Source organism: Genypterus blacodes, unplaced genomic scaffold (assembly GCF_046128005.1).
Source record: "Genypterus blacodes isolate CSIRO-AG114 ecotype Tasmania unplaced genomic scaffold, CSIRO-AGI_Gbla_v1 ptg000029l_1, whole genome shotgun sequence".
NCBI lineage: Eukaryota > Metazoa > Chordata > Actinopteri > Ophidiiformes > Ophidiidae > Genypterus > Genypterus blacodes.
The window spans coordinates 1,560,011-1,583,034 of NW_027466842.1; the positions used below are offsets into that span (position 1 = coordinate 1,560,011).

The following is a 23,024-nucleotide window of genomic DNA, read 5'->3' on the forward strand; positions in this document are numbered from 1 at the left end:
AACCCCGATGGGATTGTGTGATGTGATGTGACACACACACACACACACACTCCTTTAGTGTTGCTAGTACTAGTTCATGATTTCTTATAAGAAGATACAGAGTTTCTGGTTATTAGATGGAGACATTCTGAGTAGACTGTCCTTGATGTTTTTATTGTTACTATATCAAGATGTAAGCACAGCCCGTCCTGCCCGATCACACACATGAGGGGGACAGAAAGTCCTCATTGATTATATAGGTGTGAATCTAGTCAAACAAACTTGTGACTCAGGTCTAAGTCTGATTAGGAATGATTGGGACAACAAACGATGCAGAGCTCATGAGCGTCCAGCAGATGGCGATCAGAGTAATTTGAATAGATGCTTTCCCTTCTGTTCTGGTTCGTAGTCTAATGATTAGACTACGAACCTGCTGGACGTCCATGAGCTCTGCATCGTTTGTTGTCCCAATCATTCCTAATCAGACGTAGACCTGAGTCACAAGTTTGTTTGACTAGACTCTCACCTACAGTATATCATCAATGAGGACTTTCTGTCCCCCTCATGTGTGTGATCGGGCAGGACGGGCTGTGCTTACATCTTGATATAGTAACAATCCAAACACCAAGGAAAGTCTACTCAGAATGTGTCCATGGAATAACCAGTAACTCTGTATCTTCTTATAAAACACATAAAGTAGTACTAGCAACACTAAAGGAGAAGCAAGCTGTGTTTGTGCAGCAGCCAAGAGTACGGTTTTAAAAGCACACCCAAAATGTTAGTCTGTGTGTGTGATGATCCCTATGGTATAAGTGCACTGTAGGGACTTTTAGTGTTGTTGGTGTTGTTGAACATCTGTGCGGTCAGAGTCAGTGCTGGGTGGCTTAACTTCAACATCAGACACACGTGACACAATTACAACTTGGCCTGGATATAGACGTTTTTATGCAGGTGGTGTCTGTCCCATTCCTCTGTGATGCAAAGCCCAAGATGCTCTTCCACCCCTGCATCTTGTGTGTGTGCGTGTGTGTGTGTGTGTGACGCGGCACAAGAAAGCGCAATCCCATCGGGGGTAGAGTGATGACCTAAGAGGCTGAATGTGTGTTTGTGGCCCTTTTCCCCTTACAGCAGATTTTGTTTTCTGTCTGTGTGTATGAATGATCTCAGTCACACACACACCCACCCACCCACCTACCCGCGCACACGCACACGCACACGCACACGCACACGCACACACACACACACACACACACACACACACACCTTTTCATCAATAAATGATATTCAAAGTGGAAATATTGTTAAGGTTACTTATAAGTTTGAGTGATGATGATGATGATGATGATGAAGCTCATCTACTGTATAGAATAGACTGTAGTGATGGTTCTGTTGCTTCTCATTGTTTATAAGTCATTCTTATCAAATTTATTGCTGGGCTATGCCAGACAAAACAAGATAATGTTCACATGTTTTTTGTTTACTTATTGCAAGCTTACCAGATAAACAAACAACATGCTTGTGTATACAATACAAGAGCCAAACAGTTTGCTGTTACATTAGCTATTTATATTTTGGATCCAGTAGATCCACATAAACGTAGTTTAGATGTTGTTAGATGTGTTTCTGTTGATTTTCAACTTTCTTTTCTCCATTCTGTGTTGAGTGGCCCAAAGGTCAGCGGTCCCTTCCCTTCCACATAACAGCCTCAGGGGCAACGATTCTGGGAACAAGAGAACAGTTTTAAAGTAATCAAGCTTTATGAAACTTTGTTCATTTTAATAATTGAATATCAGTCACTTTTATTCTAGATCTAAAATTGCTGTTGTTTTAGAAAGATGACTTATTGGGTCAAATCACCAGTGAACACGTCACCATGCAAACACGTCAATCAGAAATGTGTCTTGCGTGCCCCTCTTACACACACACATGCATTACAGAGGGGTCAGCGCAGGGCAGCCATGATACGGCGCCCATGGAGCAGCCTTGCTCAAGGGCACCTCCGCAGTGCCATGGAGGCAAACTGGCAATTCGCCAGCTGCCAGTCCACTGTCTTGGTCCATACGGGAGTCGAACCGGCGACCCTCCGGTTCCCAAGCTGAGTCCCTGTGGACTGAGCTGGCAGTAATATACATATTTTTACCAAACAGATTTAAAAATCAAAATCAACTCACGCGTTGATGATCATAATCATGACAACCTACAAACAACCAGATAACAAAGCAGCATGAATGTAACTGTGTATAAATGTGTCTTAAAGTATCTAACAAAGAGTTTAATTGTACTTACATTGGGTAAATCGAACCAATCCATTCTCACATCGCCCCTTAGAATAATACTGCGAGTAACAATAAAAGATCTCAACTTTGTTTTCGTTGATAACTTTACTCTCAGTTAAAGGTAGAGAGTAATGAGGCAGAAGGGGTGAACCAGGATTCACAACACAGAAGCGCTCAACTGAACAGAAAGAACAGAAAACAGATGATATTGTTTTTCAGGTAAGATCTTAGACATTAAGCACAATCATTAGTATAAATATTATTGTTTATGCAGTTGTATTAACTTGCATTTACCTGTGCATGAGGGCAGCTGTGACCAGGTGCCGTGGCTGTGACACATCACTCTGTCTGGACCCTCCAGTTTGTAGAAGGCAGCACATTGGTACCTCAGATATGTTTCAGTTTCTTCCACAACGTCACCATTTGGGACAAGGGGTCTGTCTCCACATCTGCTAACTAGGGAACTTCCACCTGGTGTCCCGCTGCCACCAGGTCTACTGGGCTCCCTACCAGTGGTTCCTGCTCCCCTCCCTGTAGGTCTTCCTCCTGCTTGCAATTCATATAAAATATAAATATTGAAACACTGTATTCGAAATATTTCTCTTTCAATAACATACCTCCACCTGCTGTGGGTCTCCCATGAGCATTAGCTCCTCCATCCTCCACTGTAGGTGGACGCACACTGTGTCCAGTGCCTGGTGTGCTTCCACTCCCTCAGAGAGTCCATATGTGAAGAAATATTTAGTTTGTGGAATGAATTTAGGAATGTTTTGATTCACTTGTACAGATCAGAAATGGATGTCTCGTCTTACCTGAAGCGGCCCCAACTGTAACAGGCGGCTTTGGCTCTGAAATGAACAATTTGGATGGATGGACAAATAGTCACAAGCTCTTTAAGGAGACAAGAATCTTTCTCAAAACCAAATCATGAACATGGCCTCCTAAAAGATGGACCAGACAAGCCTGGAACACATTCAGCTCCACGTCCAGAGGTGGGTGTTTTTTTCTTGGTTTTAAGTATTATTAATTTCTCTGCCATTGTAGTCAAGGTTACTGAGTTATCAATACAATCATTGACTCATGTTTGGATTCCTGCAACTCCATATGTCCTCAACTAAAGCCAGATCTTTCTCTTAAACCTTTCAAGATGCCGTGTCCACTCACTGCAGGGTTGGTGATTGCTCCATTGTCCAGCGCTGCAGCTGAGGGATTGTTGCGTGACTGTTTCCACTGTGACATATCCATCTTTACATTCATACAGCACATTGGATCCGTCAGCAAAGACGTCTTGTTGTCTCTGAATGACCACAGCATGAGGGATTTTGGGCGGTGCGACACAGGCATCAATGCTCTCTGTGAATAAGCAAATATATCATCAGTAAGACAAAAGAAAAGATATCTGAATTCAACCTTTCATTGATGTGCACTGTAACCATATAGGTGCAGCATTAAAATGAATGCTATACCAGACAGGACAAGACATTTTGGAAGAAGCAGGTGATCTTTCTACCACCAAATTTCATTTTCAAACGTACTCTCACAGACGGGCACAGACAGCCATGTTCCATTGTTACATTGGGCTGCAGCATCGGGGCTTTGGTCAGCATATCCATCATCACATGTAATGAGGATTTTCTCTCCATTATTATAGCGTCCAATCACGTTTCGTTCGTATTTAGCATTGGGAATATCTGGCGGTAAGCAGGCATTTTCATCTGAGGAAAAACAAAGAACAAAGTACTTGAATACATTTACTATTTAACCATCAACCAGTCTTTTAAAAATACCTACACATTACTACACACTACTGCCACAATCATCTTAATCACCCTCTCACTGGTTTATGTTGGATGTAGACATACGCTAATACTTTCAGCTGTGTCCAAAGTTTCACATCACAAGCCGTTATTGACTGTGTTTTCATTGTTCAATGTTGCATTTGAATAAAATGAATCATTTAGGAATTCTAGCAAAACAGGCCACACACACACGGACACATGCACACACTATAGACTTGAGATGTTAGTGCTTCACATACCGATACATTCTGGCTGATGTGACCATTCGCCATTTTCACACGTGATTGTTGCCCACCAGCCCTCCACTGCTGGTTTCTTTCCTCTTTAACAGGCATAATCGAGCTTCGCTTCATGAGCATATCTCACTTGTTGAAAAGCCAAAAAATGGCGAAAAGAAAGTTGAAAATCAACAGAAACACATCTAACAACATCTAAACTACGTTTATGTGGATCTACTGGGTCCAAAATATAAATAGCTAATGTAACAGCAAACTGTTTGGCTCTTGTATTGTATACACAAGCATGTTGTTTGTTTATCTGGTAAGCTTGCAATAAGTAAACAAAAAACATGTAAACATTATCTTGATTTGTCTGACACACAAACAATGTGAAGTGACAGAACCATCACTACAGTCACTTCTCTGTGTGTGTGTGTGTGTGTGTGTGTGTGTGTGTGTGTGTGTGTGTGTAGGTGTAGGTGTGTAGGTGTATGGGTGTGTGGGTGTGTGAGTGATATCACTTACACATGCAGACAGAAAAGAAATTCTCCTGTAAGGGGAATAGGGTCACACACACACATTCAGCCTCTCAGGTCATCACTCAACCCCGATGGGATTGTGTGATGTGATGTGACACACACACACACACACACTCCTTTAGTGTTGCTAGTACTAGTTCATGATTTCTTATAAGAAGATACAGAGTTTCTGGTTATTAGATGGAGACATTCTGAGTAGACTTTCCTTGATGTTTTTATTGTTACTATATCAAGATGTAAGCACAGCCCGTCCTGCCCGATCACACACATGAGGGGGACAGAAAGTCCTCATTGATTATATAGGTGTGAATCTAGTCAAACAAACTTGTGACTCAGGTCTAAGTCTGATTAGGAATGACTGGGACAACAAACGATGCAGAGCTCATGAGCGTCCAGCAGATGGCGATCAGAGTAATTTGAATAGATGCTTTCCCTTCTGTTCTGGTTCCTAGTCTAATGATTAGACTACGAACCTGCTGGACGTCCATGAGCTCTGCATCGTTTGTTGTCCCAATCATTCCTAATCAGACTTAGACCTGAGTCACAAGTTTGTTTGACTAGACTCTCACCTATTGTATATCATCAATGAGGACTTTCTGTCCCCCTCATGTGTGTGATCGGGCAGGACGGGCTGTGCTTACATCTTGATATAGTAACAATCCAAACACCAAGGAAAGTCTACTCAGAATGTGTCCATGGAATAACCAGTAACTCTGTATCTTCTTATAAAACACATAAAGTAGTACTAGCAACACTAAAGGAGAAGCAAGCTGTGTTTGTGCAGCAGCCAAGAGTACGGTTTTAAAAGCACACCCAAAATGTTAGTCTGTGTGTGTGATGATCCCTATGGTATAAGTGCACTGTAGGGACTTTTAGTGTTGTTGGTGTTGTTGAACATCTGTGCGGTCAGAGTCAGTGCTTGGTGGCTTAACTTCAACATCAGACACACGTGACACAATTACAACTTGGCCTGGATATAGACGTTTTTATGCAGGTGGAGTGGAGGGTTCGTGAAAGGCACCTCTGTTTGAGAGATGAATCCAGTGTCTGTCCCATTCCTCTGTGATGCAAAGCCCTGATGCTCTTCCACCTCTGCATCTTGTGTGTGTGCGTGTGTGTGTGTGTGACGCGGCAAAAGAAAGCGCAATCCCATCGGGGGTTGAGTGATGACCTAAGAGGCTGAATGTGTGTTTGCGGCCTTTTTCCCCTTACAGCAGATTTTTTTTTCTGTCTGTGTGTATGAATGATCTCAGTCACACACACACCCACCCACCCACCTACCCGCGCACACGCACACGCACACACACACACACACACACACACACACACACACACACACACACACACATACACACCTTTTGATCAATAAATGATATTCAAAGTGGAAATATTGTTAAGGTTACTTATAAGTTTGAGTGATGATGATGATGATGATGATGAAGCTCATCTACTGTATAGAAGTGACTGTAGTGATGGTTCTGTTGCTTCTCATTGTTTATAAGTCATTCTTATCAAATTTATTGCTGGGCTATGCCAGACAAAACAAGATAATGTTCACATGTTTTTTGTTTACTTATTGCAAGCTTACCAGATAAACAAACAACATGCTTGTGTATACAATACAAGAGCCAAACAGTTTGCTGTTACATTAGCTATTTATATTTTGGATCCAGTAAATCCACATAAACGTAGTTTAGATGTTGTTAGATGTGTTTCTGTTGATTTTCAACTTTCTTTTCTCCATTCTGTGTTGAGTGGCCCAAAGGTCAGCGGTCCCTTCCCTTCCACATAACAGCCTCAGGGGCAACGATTCTGGGAACAAGAGAACAGTTTTAAAGTAATCAAGCTTTATGAAACTTTGTTCATTTTAATACTTGAATATCAGTCACTTTTATTCTAGATCTAAAATTGCTGTTGTTTTAGAAAGATGACTTATTGGGTCAAATCACCAGTGAACACGTCACCATGCAAACACGTCAATCAGAAATGTGTCTTGCGTGCCCCTCTTACACACACACATGCATTACAGAGGGGTCAGCGCAGGGCAGCCATGATACGGCGCCCATGGAGCAGCCTTGCTCAAGGGCACCTCCGCAGTGCCATGGAGGCAAACTGGCAATTCGCCAGCTGCCAGTCCACTTTCTTGGTCCATACGGGAGTCGAACCGGCGACCCTCCGGTTCCCAAGCTGAGTCCCTGTGGACTGAGCTGGCAGTAATATACATATTTTTACCAAACAGATTTAAAAATCAAAATCAACTCACGTGTTGATGATAATAATCATGACAACCTACAAACAACCAGATAACAAAGCAGCATGAATGTAACTGTGTATAAATGTGTCTTAAAGTATCTAACAAAGAGTTTAATTGTACTTACATTGGGTAAATCGAACCAATCCATTCTCACATCGCCCCTTAGAATAATACTGTGCGTAACAATAAAAGATCTCAACTTTGTTTTCGTTGATAACTTTACTCTCAGTTAAAGGTCGAAAGTTTTGAGGCAGAAGGGGTGAACCAGGATTCACAACACAGAAGCGCTCAACTGAACAGAAAGAACAGAAAACAGATGATATTGTTTTTCAGGTAAGATCTTAGACATTAAGCACAATCATTAGTATAAATATTATTGTTATATGCAGTTGTATTAACTTGCATTTACCTGTGCATGAGGGCAGCTGTGACCAGGTGCCGTGGCTGTGACACATCACTCTGTCTGGACCCTCCAGTTTGTAGAAGGCAGCACATTGGTACCTCAGATATGTTTCAGTTTCTTCCACAACGTCACCATTTGGGACAAGGGGTCTGTCTCCACATCTGCTAACTAGGGAACTTCCACCTGGTGTCCCGCTGCCACCAGGTCTACTGGGCTCCCTACCAGTGGTTCCTGCTCCCCCCCCTGTAGGTCTTCCTCCTGCTTGCAATTCATATCAAATATAAATATTGAAACACTGTATTCGAAATATTTCTCTTTCAATAACATACCTCCACCTGCTGTGGGTCTCCCATGAGCATTAGCTCCTCCATCCTCCACTGTAGGTGGACGCACACTGTGTCCAGTGCCTGGTGTGCTTCCACTCCCTCAGAGAGTCCATATGTGAAGAAATATTTAGTTTGTGGAATGAATTTAGGAATGTTTTGATTCACTTGTACAGATCAGAAATGGATTTCTCGTCTTACCTGAAGCGGCCCCAACTGTAACAGGCGGCTTTGGCTCTGAAATGAACAATTTGGATGGATGGACAAATAGTCACAAGCTCTTTAAGGAGACAAGAATCTTTCTCAAAACCAAATCATGAACATGGCCTCCTAAAAGATGGACCAGACAAGCCTGGAACACATTCAGCTCCACGTCCAGAGGTGGCTGTTTTTTTCTTGGTTTTAAGTATTATTAATTTCTCTGCCATTGTAGTCAAGGTTACTGAGTTATCAATACAATCATTGACTCATGTTTGGATTCCTGCAACTCCATATGTCCTCAACTAAAGCCAGATCTTTCTCTTATGGGGGCAATTGGAGTAAAATACTAAAACACCTTTCAAGATGCCGTGTCCACTCACTGCAGGGTTGGTGATTGCTCCATTGTCCAGCGCTGCAGCTGAGGGATTGTTGCGTGACTGTTTCCACTGTGACATATCCATCTTTACATTCATACAGCACATTGGATCCGTCAGCAAAGACGTCTTGTTGTCTCTGAATGACCACAGCATGAGGGATTTTGGGCGGTGCGACACAGGCATCAATGCTCTCTGTGAATAAGCAAATATATCATCAGTAAGACAAAAGAAAAGATATCTGAATTCAACCTTTCATTGATGTGCACTGTAACCATATAGGTGCAGCATTAAAATGAATGCTATACCAGACAGGACAAGACATTTTGGAAGAAGCAGGTGATCTTTCTACCATCAAATTTCATTTTCAAACGTACTCTCACAGACGGGCACAGACAGCCATGTTCCATTGTTACATTGGGCCGCAGCATCGGGGCTTTGGTCAGCATATCCATCATCACATGTAATGAGGATTTTCTCTCCATTATTATAGCGTCCAATCACGTTTTGTTCGTATTTAGCATTGGGAATATCTGGCGGTAAGCAGGCATTTTCATCTGAGGAAAAACAAAGAACAAAGTACTTGAATACATTTACTATTTAACCATCAACCAGTCTTTTAAAAATACCTACACATTACTACACACTACCGCCACAATCATCTTAATCACCCTCTCACTGGTTTATGTTGGATGTAGACATACGCTAATACTTTCAGCTGTGTCCAAAGTTTCACTTCACAAGCCGTTATTGACTGTGTTTTCATTGTTCAATGTTGCATTTGAATAAAATGAATCATTTAGGAATTCTAGCAAAACAGGCCACACACACACGGACACATGCACACACTATAGACTTGAGATGTTAGTGCTTCACTTACCGATACATTCTGGCTGATGTGACCATTCGCCATTTTCACACGTGATTGTTGCCCACCAGCCCTCCACTGCTGGTTTCTTTCCGCCTTCACAGGCGTAAGTGAGCTTCGTTCTATGAGCATAACTCACTTTGTTAAGAGCCAAAAACCCATCAACCAGATTGGGAGGTGGACAGGGTGATGAATATTGTGCTGAAACACAAGATAAAAAAGAGAGAATACAAAGACAAACATGCTATTAAACTATCCATGTAACAGAGTCCATTATTCTTACCCTGTAACACTCCAGCAAAACAAATCAGTAGAACAAAACTGAGGCCTCTGAAGGACATTTTGTCTGCAATGAAATCACACAACCATAAAGCAGAGCTGAGAGTTTGGTTCTGACCAGGATCAGTAAATAATTGGCGAGGTCCTGTTTACAAATGCTGACTGGAATACTGAGGGCAGGCAGATAAAATGCACTGGGCTCATCCAGTGTTCAACACAGAGGGTGGGGAAGACACACAACATGTCATTTCCCAAAACGGCTGAGGTCAGAGGTCAGCATGTTGAAAGACCAACACAGGGCCAAGCCAAAGCACACAATGTAGACACACAGGGGGGGAAATGCATTAGACTAGGAACCAGAACAGACGGGAAAGCATCTATTCAAATTACTCTGATCGCCATCTGCTGGACGCTCATGAGCTCTGCATCGTTTGTTGTCCCAATCATTCCTAATCAGACTTAGACCTGAGTCACAAGTTTGTTTGACTAGACTCTCACCTACAGTATATCATCAATGAGGACTTTCTGTCCCCCTCATGTGTGTGATCGGGCAGGACGGGCTGTGCTTACATCTTGATATAGTAACAATCCAAACACCAAGGAAAGTCTACTCAGAATGTGTCCATGGAATAACCAGTAACTCTGTATCTTCTTATAAAACACATAAAGTAGTACTAGCAACACTAAAGGAGAAGCAAGCTGTGTTTGTGCAGCAGCCAAGAGTACGGTTTTAAAAGCACACCCAAAATGTTAGTCTGTGTGTGTGATGATCCCTATGGTATAAGTGCACTGTAGGGACTTTTAGTGTTGTTGGTGTTGTTGAACATCTGTGCGGTCAGAGTCAGTGCTGGGTGGCTTAACTTCAACATCAGACACACGTGACACAATTACAACTTGGCCTGGATTGGACGTTTTTATGCAGGTTAGTGAAAGGCACCTCTGTTTGAGAGATGAATCCAGTGTCTGTCCCATTCCTCTGTGATGCAAAGCCCTGATGCTCTTCCACCTCTGCATCTTGTGTGTGTGCGTGTGTGTGTGTGTGTGACGCGGCAAAAGAAAGCGCAATCCCATCGGGGGTTGAGTGATGACCTAAGAGGCTGAATGTGTGTTTGTGGCCCTTTTCCCCTTACAGCAGATTTTTTTTTCTGTCTGTGTGTATGAATGATCTCAGTCACACACACACCCACCCACCCACCTACCCGCGCACACGCACAGGCACAGGCACAGGCACAGGCACAGGCACAGGCACAGGCACAGGCACAGGCACAGGCACAGGCACAGGCACAGGCACAGGCACAGGCGCACGCGCACGCGCACACGCACACGCACACACACACACACACACACACACACACACACACACACACACACACACACACACACACACACACACACACACACACACACCTTTTCATCAATAAATGATATTCAAAGTGGAAATATTGTTAAGGTTACTTATAAGTTTGAGTGATGATGATGATGATGATGATGATGAAGCTCATCTACTGTATAGAATTGACTGTAGTGATGGTTCTGTTGCTTCTCATTGTTTATAAGTCATTCTTATCAAATTTATTGCTGGGCTATGCCAGACAAAACAAGATAATGTTCACATGTTTTTTGTTTACTTATTGCAAGCTTACCAGATAAACAAACAACATGCTTGTGTATACAATACAAGAGCCAAACAGTTTGCTGTTACATTAGCTATTTATATTTTGGATCCAGTAGATCCACATAAACGTAGTTTAGATCTTGTTAGATGTGTTTCTGTTGATTTTCAACTTTCTTTTCTCCATTCTGTGTTGAGTGGCCCAAAGGTCAGCGGTCCCTTCCCTTCCACATAACAGCCTCAGGTGCAAAGATTCTGGGAACAAGAGAACAGTTTTAAAGTAATCAAGCTTTATGAAACTTTGTTCATTTTAATAATTGAATATCAGTCACTTTTATTCTAGATCTAAAATTGCTGTTGTTTTAGAAAGATGACTTATTGGGTCAAATCACCAGTGAACACGTCACCATGCAAACACGTCAATCAGAAATGTGTCTTGCGTGCCCCTCTTACACACACACATGCATTACAGAGGGGTCAGCGCAGGGCAGCCATGATACGGCGCCCATGGAGCAGCCTTGCTCAAGGGCACCTCCGCAGTGCCATGGAGGCAAACTGGCAATTCGCCAGCTGCCAGTCCACTGTCTTGGTCCATACGGGAGTCGAACCGGCGACCCTCCGGTTCCCAAGCTGAGTCCCTGGGGACTGAGCTGGCAGTAATATACATATTTTTATCAAACAGATTTAAAAATCAAAATCAACTCACGTGTTGATGATAATAATCATGACAACCTACAAACAACCAGATAACAAAGCAGCATGAATGTAACTGTGTATAAATGTGTCTTAAAGTATCTAACAAAGAGTTTAATTGTACTTACATTGGGTAAATCGAACCAATCCATTCTCACATCGCCCCAGAGAATAATACTGCGAGTAACAATAAAAGGTCTCAACTTTGTTTTCGCTGATAACTTTACTCTCAGTTAAAGGTCGAGAGTATTGAGGCAGAAGGGGTGAACCAGGATTCACAACACAGAAAGTCTCAACTGAACAGAAAGAACAGAAAACCGAGATGATATTTATTTTCAGGTAAGATCTTAGACATTAAGCACTATTATTAGTATAAATATTATTGTTTATGCAGTTGTATTAACTTGCATTTACCTGTGCATGAGGGCAGCTGTGACCAGGTGCCGTGGCTGTGACACATCACTCTGTCTGGACCCTCCAGTTTGTAGAAGGCAGCACATTTGTACCTCAGATATGTTTCAGTTTCTTCCACAACGTCACCATTTGGGACAAGGGGTCTGTCTCCACATCTGCTAACTAGGGAACTTCCACCTGGTGTCCCGCTGCCACCAGGTCTACTGGGCTCCCTACCAGTGGTTCCTGCTCCCCCCCCTGTAGGTCTTCCTCCTGCTTGCAATTCATATAAAATATAAATATTGAAACACTGTATTCGAAATATTTCTCTTTCAATAACATACCTCCACCTGCTGTGGGTCTCCCATGAGCATTAGCTCCTCCATCCTCCACTGTAGGTGGACGCACACTGTGTCCAGTGCCTGGTGTGCTTCCACTCCCTCAGAGAGTCCATATGTGAAGAAATATTTAATTTGTGAAATGAATTAAGTAATGTTTTGATTCACTTGTACAGATCAGAAATGGATTTCTCGTCTTACCTGAACCGGCCCCAACTGTAACAGGCGGCTTTGGCTCTGAAATGAACAATTTGGATGGATGGACAAATAGTCACAAGCTCTTTAAGCAGACAAGAATCTTTCTCAAAACCAAATCATGAACGTGGCCTCCTAAAAGATGGACCAGACAAGCCTGGAACACATTCAGCTCCACGTCCAGAGGTGGGTGTTTTTCTTGGTTTTAAGTATTATAATTTTTTTCTGCTATTGTAGTCGAGGTTACTGAGTTATCAATGTAACCATTGACTCATGTTTGGATTTCTGCAACTCCATATGTCCTCAACTAAAGCCAGATCTTTCTCTCATGGCGGCAATTGGAGCAAGATGCTAAAATACTTCTCAAGATGCCGTGTCCACTCACTGCATGGTTGGTGTTCGCTCCATTGTCCAGCGCTGCAGCTGAGGGATTGTTGTGCGATTGTTCCCACTGTGACATATCCATATTTACAATCATACCACACTTTAGATCCGTCAGCAAACACGTTTTGAAATCTCTGATGAATGACCACAGCATGAGGGATTTTGGGCGGTGCGACACAGGCATCAATGCTCTCTGTAAATAAGAATATATATCATCAGTAAGACAAAAGAAAAGATATCTGAATTGAACCTTTCATTGATGTGCACTGTAACCATATAGGTGCAGCATTAAAATGAATGCTATACCAGACAGGACAAGACATTTTGGAAGAAGCAGGTGATCTTTCTACCACCAAATTTCATTTTCAAACGTACTCTCACAGACGGGCACAGACAGCCATGTTCCATTGTTACATTGGGCCGCAGCATCGGGGCTTTGGTGAGCATATCCATCATCACATGTAATGAGGATTTTCTCTCCATTATTATAGCGTCCAATCACGTTTCGTTTGTATTTAGCATTGGGAATATCTGGCGGTAAGCAGGCATTTTCATCTGAGGAAAAACAAAGATGTATTTGAATACATTTAATATTTAACCTTTGTCTTTGACCAAGTCATCTTAATCACCCTCTCACCGGACCATTAGTTTATGTTGGATGTAGACATACAGTAATGCTAATACTTTCAGCTGTGTCCAAAGTTTCACATCACAAGCCGAGGGTGTTTTCATTGTACAACATTACATTATATTACGATCATTTGTCAGACGCTTTTATCCAAAGCGACATTACATTACCACCCTTCGCAGAGGGGGGAGCAATTGAGGGTTCGGTGCCTTGCTCAGGGGCACCCCAGCAGGGGCTTGAACTGGCAACCCTCCGGTCCCAATCGGAAGCTCTACCCACTGAGCCATCGCCTCCCTACACCGTTGCATTTGAATGCAATGAATCAGTTATGTGGTGCCTGTTAGATTGTGCAGCAAGGTATTGATTGTTACTACTGCTGTTAAGACAGAGATGGCGATGAAAACACTGAATGTACATTAACTTTAATGTACTTTAACTCTGTCCTCTGTCCTACAACACAGACTTGAGATGTTAATGCTTCACATACCGATACATTCTGGCTTATGTGACCATTCGCCATTTTCACACGTGATTGTTGCCCACCAGCCCTCCACTGCTGGTTTCTTTCCGCCTTCACAGGCGTAAGTGAGCTTCGTTCTATGAGCATAACTCACTTGGTCAAGAGCCAAAAACCCATCAACCAGATTGGGAGGTGGACAGGGTGATGAATATTGTGCTGAAACACAAGATAAAAAAGAGAGAATACAAAGACAAACATGCTATTAAACTATCCATGTAACAGAGTCCATTATTCTTACCCTGTAACACTCCAGCAAAACAAATCAGTAGAACAAAACTGAGGCCTCTGAAGGACATTTTGTCTGCAATGAAATCACACAACCATAAAGCAGAGCTGAGAGTTTGGTTCTGACCAGGATCAGTAAATAATTGGCGAGGTCCTGTTTACAAATGCTGACTGGAATACTGAGGGCAGGCAGATAAAATGCACTGGGCTCATCCAGTGTTCAACACAGAGGGTGGGGAAGACACACAACATGTCATTTCCCAAAACGGCTGAGGTCAGAGGTCAGCATGTTGAAAGACCAACACAGGGCCAAGCCAAAGCACACAATGTAGACACACAGGGGGGGAAATGCATTAGACTAGGAACCAGAACAGAAGGGAAAGCATCTATTCAAATTACTCTGATCGCCATCTGCTGGACGCTCATGAGCTCTGCATCGTTTGTTGTCCCAATCATTCCTAATCAGACTTAGACCTGAGTCGAGAGTTCGTTTGACTAGACTCAAATATCACTGAGGACTTCTTCTTGACTTGAGACTTGATATACCACATTTAACATTCACACAAAAGTCACCTTTAATGGTCATAATTTCATGTATTTTGATGGAATTATATCTGGAAACAGACCAGCATATATAACCCAATCCCAGGCTGGTACTGGTTGATAACAAAATGACACATCCTGTTAGGTAATCGGTGGAGTCTCAAACCCACTGACAGGTGGGCCAAGTCCTCGAAAGGTTCCCAGCCTGGATGTCATTTGTTCTACTCTCTGCAGTTTAAGCCTGTATTGATTCTCTCTGTCCACCATCCCCTTTTCCAAAAGCAATTTGTTGAAATCTCATCCTGCTCCCGTCGATTGATGAGGAAGTTCACTCGACTGTTTCTTCCTGGACGTTTCCTCATCTATCCTCCGTCTTGTCACACTCCCATCCTTCCTCATCGTGGATCTTACCGTCTCACTGTAAACCATCCTTCAGTCTGAACTGAAAACGAGCAAGCGGAAGAAGCTCATGCAGCAAGACATTTATAGTTGATAATAAACACTTACAGGCAGTACACCTTTGTTTCTGAGGCTTTATTGTCCATTTTCAGGTGATGACTTAAAGCAATACTTTCCATTATTTCTCTCCTATAGCACGACACCAACCACGAGAAAAAAAAAGACTTACCAAGGTCATTCAATGACGGAGAGATGTGCTGATCTGTCAAAAACTCATTCTTGTAGCGGTTTTCTAAAGAATTAAATCCCCGACCTTGATCCTCCTCCCTGTTCAAAGAGCTTTGGCTCTGAGAGGTTGGACCGTATGTACATTCAGGCCACACACACCCAAAATCAATATAGAAGAAAAGTCTTGTTGCTCAAGCTTAGTGGCCTTTTTATGTTTCCCTAAAACTTTCTGGGTGTAAATTACAATAATTAATTTCACCAGGGGCAAAAGAAAAAAACCTCCTCCTCTGATCAGTTATGCTGCTTATTAACCCTTAAGATTCCACAGTATGTCGTCTTTTTCTTATAAAACATAGTTTTGGTATATTATTTAACTACATGAAAACTTTAGAAAATATTACAACAAAAATCCACAAAATTCCCCCGTGTCCCCTCTCCAGTTCTCAGAGCAGCACATCCGATGCACCGGCTTCTCTGATTAAAAGGTTGGAGGGAGGTCGGGGAAGGAACATGGCGTCCACTGGCTACTCATTCCCTGTCCCCTCTGTTTAAGTAGAGGTCGGAAGTTGGAAGATGGAGGTTGAGGTGACCCGAGTGCTGCAGGGAACGAGGTGAATCGACAGGCTAGAGGATGCGTCTGTGTGGGTATCGGGATGCCAAGGCTCAGAACCTGAGGTGAGCTTTGTGTTTCACCAAGTATCTGAAAAGGAGCAAAGGAAACATTAAAGCGGACGGTGTCTATGGTAACCATCTGACGGGTGGCGACCACTAACACGGATGAACGGGCGCACTAACCTGTCGAGGGTTTCCCAGAAGCGCAGGAAGACGGGCCTGTCCAGGTGGCGCCTGTGGCGGCTCAGCTCCAAGACGGTCACATCCCACTTCTGCACGTTGGGGTCAATCTTTGCTTCATCATACTTCAGGTGAAAAGCTCGAACTGGACAGAGAAACAAACATGGGCTCCAGTATGTTTTCAACATAACTGATGTGAATACTGAAGTGAACAGACAAAATGTAAACACTGCCGGGCTCTGAGGTGTCACTTACTTTTAGCAAAAATGTCAACGGGCGATCCGTCAGGCAGCAGCCACGGCCAGCCCTTAAACTGCCAGGCGGGGCCCTGCACGAAAACAGCCACCACTCGATCCCTGCAAGAGGTGAGCAAAGGGGACGGGCGCTCCTTTTTCACTTTCAAAACAACAAGAAACCCTTGTATTTCATTTTCTTTTAATGATACCAAACACTCACCAGTCCTGTGGAGCCAGTTTCAGTGGTTGGTCGATGACACGGTACGGCACAGTGACGCTGAGTGTGGCGCCACCGGGCTGCACCTGGTCTTTGCGTCTCTGGAGCAGCACCTCGTTGTCCCGCTGGATGCCCTGTTTCTTCTTATCTTCCGACGTCAGAAACCTGGCAAGGAGTCATGATCGTCACACTTCCACCGCGGGATAAACTCAATCTGATGAGGGCTGATCGGATCGTTCCCAGCTGCTCTTTCATTAACCGCCGGGGGACCCGGCTACGTTCTAAACATACACACTTACTTTAGATCCTGCAGAAGGTCCTTGGCGTTGAGCATAGTGATGAGCGAGGTGGTGGCAGCTGGGATGATGATGATGGGCGTCCGCGACCCTGTCAAAGGAAAACATGACACGTCATACGGAGGAGGTGTGGAGAGATAAACTAATCAAGTCAAACTGAATCAGGACAGTGGATCTTAGTGCTTAGCGCGTAAACTTCACTTCAATATCAGGGAGAAATATGATCATCAAACTTATTTACCTTTCTTCTGATTTGGCGGGGGTCTGGCTTGTGAAACTGGAGGGAAAAGAGGAAGAAGTAGATGCATTTGAGATTTCTCCAGATTTCCCATTTCCCTACTATTTTACATCAATCACACGGACCATTGACTTTTACAGACTGAGTGAAGCCACATGGCTCCACTAAGCACTAAACTGCAGGAATCTGAATGATCCCTGAGAGATGATTTAAAAGGACACGCCTTGTCTGAAAATCTTGAAATAAGAATTACAAATAGAGAAAGACACAACATTCATGGGTAAATTGCTATTTGGGGGAAATTGACGCATATTTTAAACCATGAATCAGCGGCACGCTTTTCTTTTGTGTAACCGCCAAGCCATCCGTCTTATTGATCTGTGTTGCCGGGGGAAAACTGTCACACACAGGCCGGTTTGCGCTTCCCTGTGCTGCGTTTCTCCCTCACACTCACAGAAACGACCCTAGGGCTTTGCGTCGCTGAGGCGGGGGAACAGACGGCTGGATTCATCTCCCAAACAAAAGCGCCTTTTAAAACGAAGCTCCTCTCAGAAATCCTACATAAAACCGTTCTGTATCCAGGCCGAGTGCAAATGTGTCGCACATGTCCGATGTTGCAAAGTTTAAAAGAGAAATTGACCCAGTTCCTCTCCCACTTAGGACCCAGAGAAAACAAAAGCTAATATTCTTGCGGCTGTAAACGCAGCAGCCTTGTACACGTTGTTCCTGTGTTATGAAGCTCAGTCGGCTCGTGACAGTGATAGGTTCAACACCACACATTACTAAACTCTACTGTTTGGTGAAATCTAATGAAACCTGCTGCGGTATTGAGACGACTTGATCGTTATTAGTTGTCTTTGTCCCAAAGTCCATCTGAACAAACAGCCGCTATCATTCAATTTCATACTGTGATCGCCGCACTACTCTGCTTTCCTACATTCACTGCATTACAAATCTTCCCTCTGTGTTGGCTGTTTGGAGCTTGTGGTGGCGGTGGATGTGTGGTAGCACTGACCTGGGCGAGGGACCGGCTGCAGCGCAGGAGTCTGGGCCTTCCGAGCCGATGCTCCTTCCTGGACAACACACGGAAAAACAGAGGAGAGCTCTTACTGAGGAACATAACAAGAGAACTGAGATGGAGTGGAAAATGTTCCGTGCAGTGAAGACTCTTCCATTTCCCTTTCGGTGTGAACATGTGCCGGACTAGTTTGGAAGCAGTTACAAAGTAGTCTGGCACACATACAATACAAGCTCACAGGTTAAAGGTTAGTATGTCGTTCAGTGCGACCCGGTTATAAGGACAGGAACTGGGCTACTAAGCTACGTCATTCACCGAGACATGTGCAGTTAGTTATTCCGCCCCCATCTTGGCTACATGATGGTGGTAGCTGTATGATAACCCTTTGGTCTTACCGTCACTGACTTCAGGGTCATGCCGTGGTAGGTTCCCATGGTATCGATCTTGAAACCCTCCGTTTCTATGACAAAACACAACAAAATGCTTTTTAAAAAAACAGGTGTCACCGCTCAGGGCCTCTAATCCTGGTTTTCCTAAAGGAGACATGAGACTCACCCTCTTTTCCTTTGAATCGCTCCTGATCGTATCTGTTGTAGGCGGCTGGGACGGGCTGCTTGGTCCGTATGGACTGATCCTGGGGGAGACGTGAAATAACTGTAGTTACATATCTTTAAATACACTTTTACCAGTCAGTTATAAATGTTCCAATGCATCAAGGGCGCTAAGTAATTGCCGACCTTTCCTTGACGGCCCAACAGTTCATTTCAAGCTCGATTTATTTGACAAATGGCACGTGTAAGATAGTAATGGAGTCTGTGTGAGCCCGGCTCTTTCAATGGATTTCTTTCCAAGGGGATCAATCATATTTCACGCCACAATGCTGTGAATTTACTGTGCCGCACCCTTCAAACCCGCCATGCATCAGGCGCCGGGGCCGGCAACACTTTAGGAGCTCTGGGTTTGTCTAACTGCTTGACGAACGGTCTATCAAATGTGCAATACGGTGACATAAAATGCAGGAAGTGTGAAGGTGTGGAATAGAATGGGTGTCCTTACCACCTGAGTGGTGCTCTGTGCCGGCCTCTGCTCGGGCGCTCGGCCTTCTTCTCTGGCTTTGACCGACTGCAGGATGGCAAAGATGTTCTTGGAGAAATTCTGCAAAGGAGCAAAACACTTTGGAATATTAGAGACTGGAGGTACACACCTTTGAACAAAAACACTTTATCCAACATTCGACGAACTAAAGTAGGTTTCCCTCGGCAACGCATTCAGATGCTTCTAGACACATCAGGTGTCACTCTAACCCAGGACTCTGACTTACAGGAGGTTCTCATTTGGACAGAAATGTTATATGATATCCCAACCTCTACAAAAATGGCAAAGTGCTACTGGGAGGACTTTGTGATGCAACACTGCCATCTACAGGCACATTATATTTCTACATGATGTGAATTGAGGTACCGTGCGACTCCAGAGTGATGTAAGACACACATCAGTCTTCACTATATGTAAGCCTCAACCTTGAACCAAAGGAGGCTCTTTCCAGCGTGAACCAATCTACTGTGAAGCTGCTTCATCGGTCACATTTACAATCTCTGGATCGTTGGCAGAGCTCTCACTGAAGCCCGAGCACACCTACAGGTACAAATGTCTGAAAATACTCCAAAAGCTTCCATACTAACCTGACACGAGTGTATCTGAAGGAGCATTCTGGCAGTTTGGGACGTAAAGAACACTGTGCTACGTTTGCTGGCTGGCTTAAGGCGGACAGACCTTTCCGGTGCTCTGGAGGATGGTTGTTCTGGTCCTCCAGACCCGCTCTCGGCTGACAATGTCTCTGGTGACGTCCACCTCTGCGTCCACAAAGCTCCTCTGCTTCAGAGTGATGTCGTCGTCCAGGTCCGTTTTGATGGTGGAACGTTTCTTGGCCATAATCTTGGCTTTGATGGCGGCGATCTTCTCCACTGACATGGCCTCAGACAGGGATCTGAACACAGGAGGGGAGGCTGGATGATTCAAATAGCTCACTGCTAAAAGGACCTGGTGAGTGGAAATGTACAAAACTAACTTTGATCTGGAGAATGTAGGTAAGTCATAAAGGAAGAATGCCATGTGAACCCGTTCTACCTGATCTGGTCAGTCTGCACGATGCCCTCTTTGTGGCCCTCCAGACGGGCAGCCAGCCGCTCCTTGTCCAGCCGCACTCGTTCTTCATCCTTCAAATGAAAGCAGTGTACCGGTGTTTTCACTAAACTAATCAATCAAACGATTTGAAATACATTTTTGCCTCCATATAGTATTTGGATGAATGAAAATATTAAAACACCCAGTGTGCTTGGCCGCTGCGGTTCAATACGGATTAACTGAGCTTTACTGGCCAACAGAAGGGAGTAAGGAAGTTAAGGCCATTTGTTACCTCAACTCTGGGTTTCTTGGCTTCAGACGATATTTCATCAGCTGCTCGTTTGACTGAGGAGCAGAAGAAACAACAAGCCGGCATTAAAAAACACCTGTGGAAATATGACTTCTGTGGCAATCTGAGGTTCAAATATCACTCCAAACCTCAAAAAGAATTCAATTAGACAAAATTCTGAATGAGATTTAGACGACTTACCTTGCGTTGGCCTTTGCAAACCTATTTCTATGGGTGCACTTCTGTCAATACTCGTCGACGTAGCTGCAAACAGACAAAATCACAATTATACATATACACACTCCTACAGACAGGGGCTTGATCAGGGAGTACGTTTACTTAGAAACTAGAATAAACTCTGACCGGCATTATTTAAGACTTTAATGAATACGTGAGCTGGGTTACTTCTAAAGAAACTGGCAAAGATTATCACCTGTCGTAAACATGAATCAGTATCAGAAACAGAATCTTATCTAGGAAGTGAATTGAATCAAATGACAAGCAATGAAATATTGGTTATGATGATAAACTGTAAATACGCTGCAACAGGGCGGACAGAGAGACACAAAACTGCACACGCGAGTGTAGTACTATTAAGTAACAACAACTTACAACTGTCGCCGTTGAGATACGACAACAAGCCCTTACGATCCGGTCGTCTGACAACAGGGATGTTCTCCGTCTGTGAACAACACACAAGCATGTTACCCCAAAAACACTTTCAGAGCTTTTTTGTCCTCTAATAACTTCACCCCTCTTGCACTTACTGCAGCTCTCCGGACGTAGGACGGATGAGGGAGATGCACATTATTGAGCAAGAACAAGATGGAGTCGAGGGTGTAGTACTCTTTGGGCTGCCCTTCTTTGCCGGTCCTGAGGGTAAAGACACAAGCAGACTAAAAGTTATTCCCTGGAAATGTAAATATTAGTGGCTTCTTCAGTGAGTTTCTTCTTTGCTCGCATTCCCAACACACCAAGTGACATCTACACTATAAAGTGACAGCTGAGTAATGACAAAAGATGGCAAAACGTCAAAATGACAGCTCCAGAGCCAAAATAAATCTTGATTTCTTGCTGCAAAACCAAGGAATAGCATCTTAATTCCTTACCAGGTGGCCGGGGTTTTGTAATTACATGTTCAGGAATAACGTACAGGTGTAATGCTCAGCTGTCAACAAACTAATGAACTTGTAGTGAGTGCCTAAATACAAAATAACAGATACAAATACTGCCTGGCTGATAAGTAACAGCTAAATTAGCTCAAAGACAAATCAGATACGTTGTGTTCAGATTTAATTCCTACAATTAACAAGTAATCACAAGCAAAACGTCATTTTGAAATGTATTGACATGCAAGCCCACAGGTCTGTCCTCTGCGCCGCTGACTGCACACAACTTAGCGCAGCGTCGCTACTTAGTTAGCGTTGCATCGCTACTGCTAAATTAAGCTACAGCTCTCCCGTGGAGTACACAAGTCTGAAAATCTGTAATAGACTAGCAAAAGATTCGTGTCCATCTAGTTAACACAGCGGGACACACAAGCCGCGGGATTTAAGTTAAAGCAGCAACAACGAAGAATGTAGTTAGCATTGTAGCAACTGGCAGCTAACGGCAGCACAAGGCACAGATCGGGTTGAGCCGCGGGCCTATTAGGGTCGATTTGCACCGTTTCCGTACTGACATACCCCCAAATTATGTAGTTCGTCTTGACATTTTTCGGCCAGGAGAACTCTCCAAATATAACTTCATCTCCTTTAGCGACGATTTCCTTTTTCTGGAAGTTATACTGACGGAGAACACTCAACACATCCGCCATCTTCACTTGTCTTGATGTAGTGTGTTTGTAAGGCCCCCACTTATCAACATCGTGTGGCCTCGTAGAATGCCTGATCCCCGACAGAATTACTATATTGTGGTTATTTGTTACGTGTGAGTGTGTGTGTGTCTGTGTGTGTGTTCTATAAACCGGACCATACTTTGTGTAACTGTGTACATTTTTAAAATACAGTTTAATACATTATTCCTCTATCAGCCATTGGAGCCGTATTTTAAAGTTTTCCATGTTTTCAGTCCAATTAATTGCACATTTAAATAACGATAATATAATCATTTCTATACAGTATAATAATGTATTGTCATTTTC

At 43.6% G+C, this 23,024-nt stretch overlaps 2 protein-coding genes across 7 annotated transcripts; both read right to left on the reverse strand.

Moving 5' to 3' along the window:
• Window positions 1-1,440: 1,440 nt before the first annotated feature.
• Window positions 1,441-14,725, reverse strand: LOC142994007 (complement factor H-like). 5 transcript variants are annotated; one of them, XM_076144651.1, is made up of 9 exons: window positions 14,515-14,722; window positions 14,244-14,432; window positions 13,504-13,683; window positions 13,130-13,321; window positions 12,751-12,786; window positions 12,556-12,651; window positions 12,233-12,484; window positions 11,947-12,114; window positions 1,441-2,176 (listed from the first exon to the last, which is right to left on the reverse strand). In XM_076144651.1, the coding sequence occupies exons 1-9, from the start codon at window positions 14,570-14,572 to the stop codon at window positions 2,142-2,144; spliced, it is 1,206 nt and encodes a 401-aa protein (XP_076000766.1). In that variant the 5' UTR covers window positions 14,573-14,722; the 3' UTR covers window positions 1,441-2,141. The 5 variants fall into 5 exon arrangements, with proteins under 5 accessions (XP_076000766.1, XP_076000763.1, XP_076000767.1 ...); XM_076144648.1 differs by having other exon boundaries at window positions 12,233-12,487; window positions 14,515-14,721; XM_076144652.1 differs by lacking the exons at window positions 1,441-2,176; window positions 11,947-12,114; window positions 12,233-12,484; window positions 12,556-12,651; window positions 12,751-12,786 and adding exons at window positions 6,365-7,100; window positions 7,190-7,357; window positions 7,475-7,726; window positions 7,798-7,893; window positions 7,993-8,028 and having other exon boundaries at window positions 14,515-14,725.
• An 885-nt stretch (window positions 14,726-15,610) lies between these two features.
• On the reverse strand, window positions 15,611-22,732 carry cdc73 (cell division cycle 73, Paf1/RNA polymerase II complex component, homolog (S. cerevisiae)). Of its 2 annotated transcripts, none has more exons than XM_076145005.1 (17): window positions 22,567-22,732; window positions 21,649-21,754; window positions 21,494-21,563; window positions 21,083-21,145; window positions 20,885-20,937; window positions 20,596-20,684; window positions 20,242-20,455; window positions 19,528-19,623; window positions 19,024-19,102; window positions 18,864-18,928; window positions 18,466-18,523; window positions 17,454-17,489; window positions 17,216-17,303; window positions 16,920-17,081; window positions 16,719-16,819; window positions 16,467-16,608; window positions 15,611-16,371 (listed from the first exon to the last, which is right to left on the reverse strand). In XM_076145005.1, the coding sequence occupies exons 1-17, from the start codon at window positions 22,695-22,697 to the stop codon at window positions 16,335-16,337; spliced, it is 1,590 nt and encodes a 529-aa protein (XP_076001120.1). In that variant the 5' UTR covers window positions 22,698-22,732; the 3' UTR covers window positions 15,611-16,334. The 2 variants fall into 2 exon arrangements, with proteins under 2 accessions (XP_076001120.1, XP_076001119.1); XM_076145004.1 differs by having other exon boundaries at window positions 19,525-19,623.
• Between the last annotated feature and the right edge of the window lie 292 nt (window positions 22,733-23,024).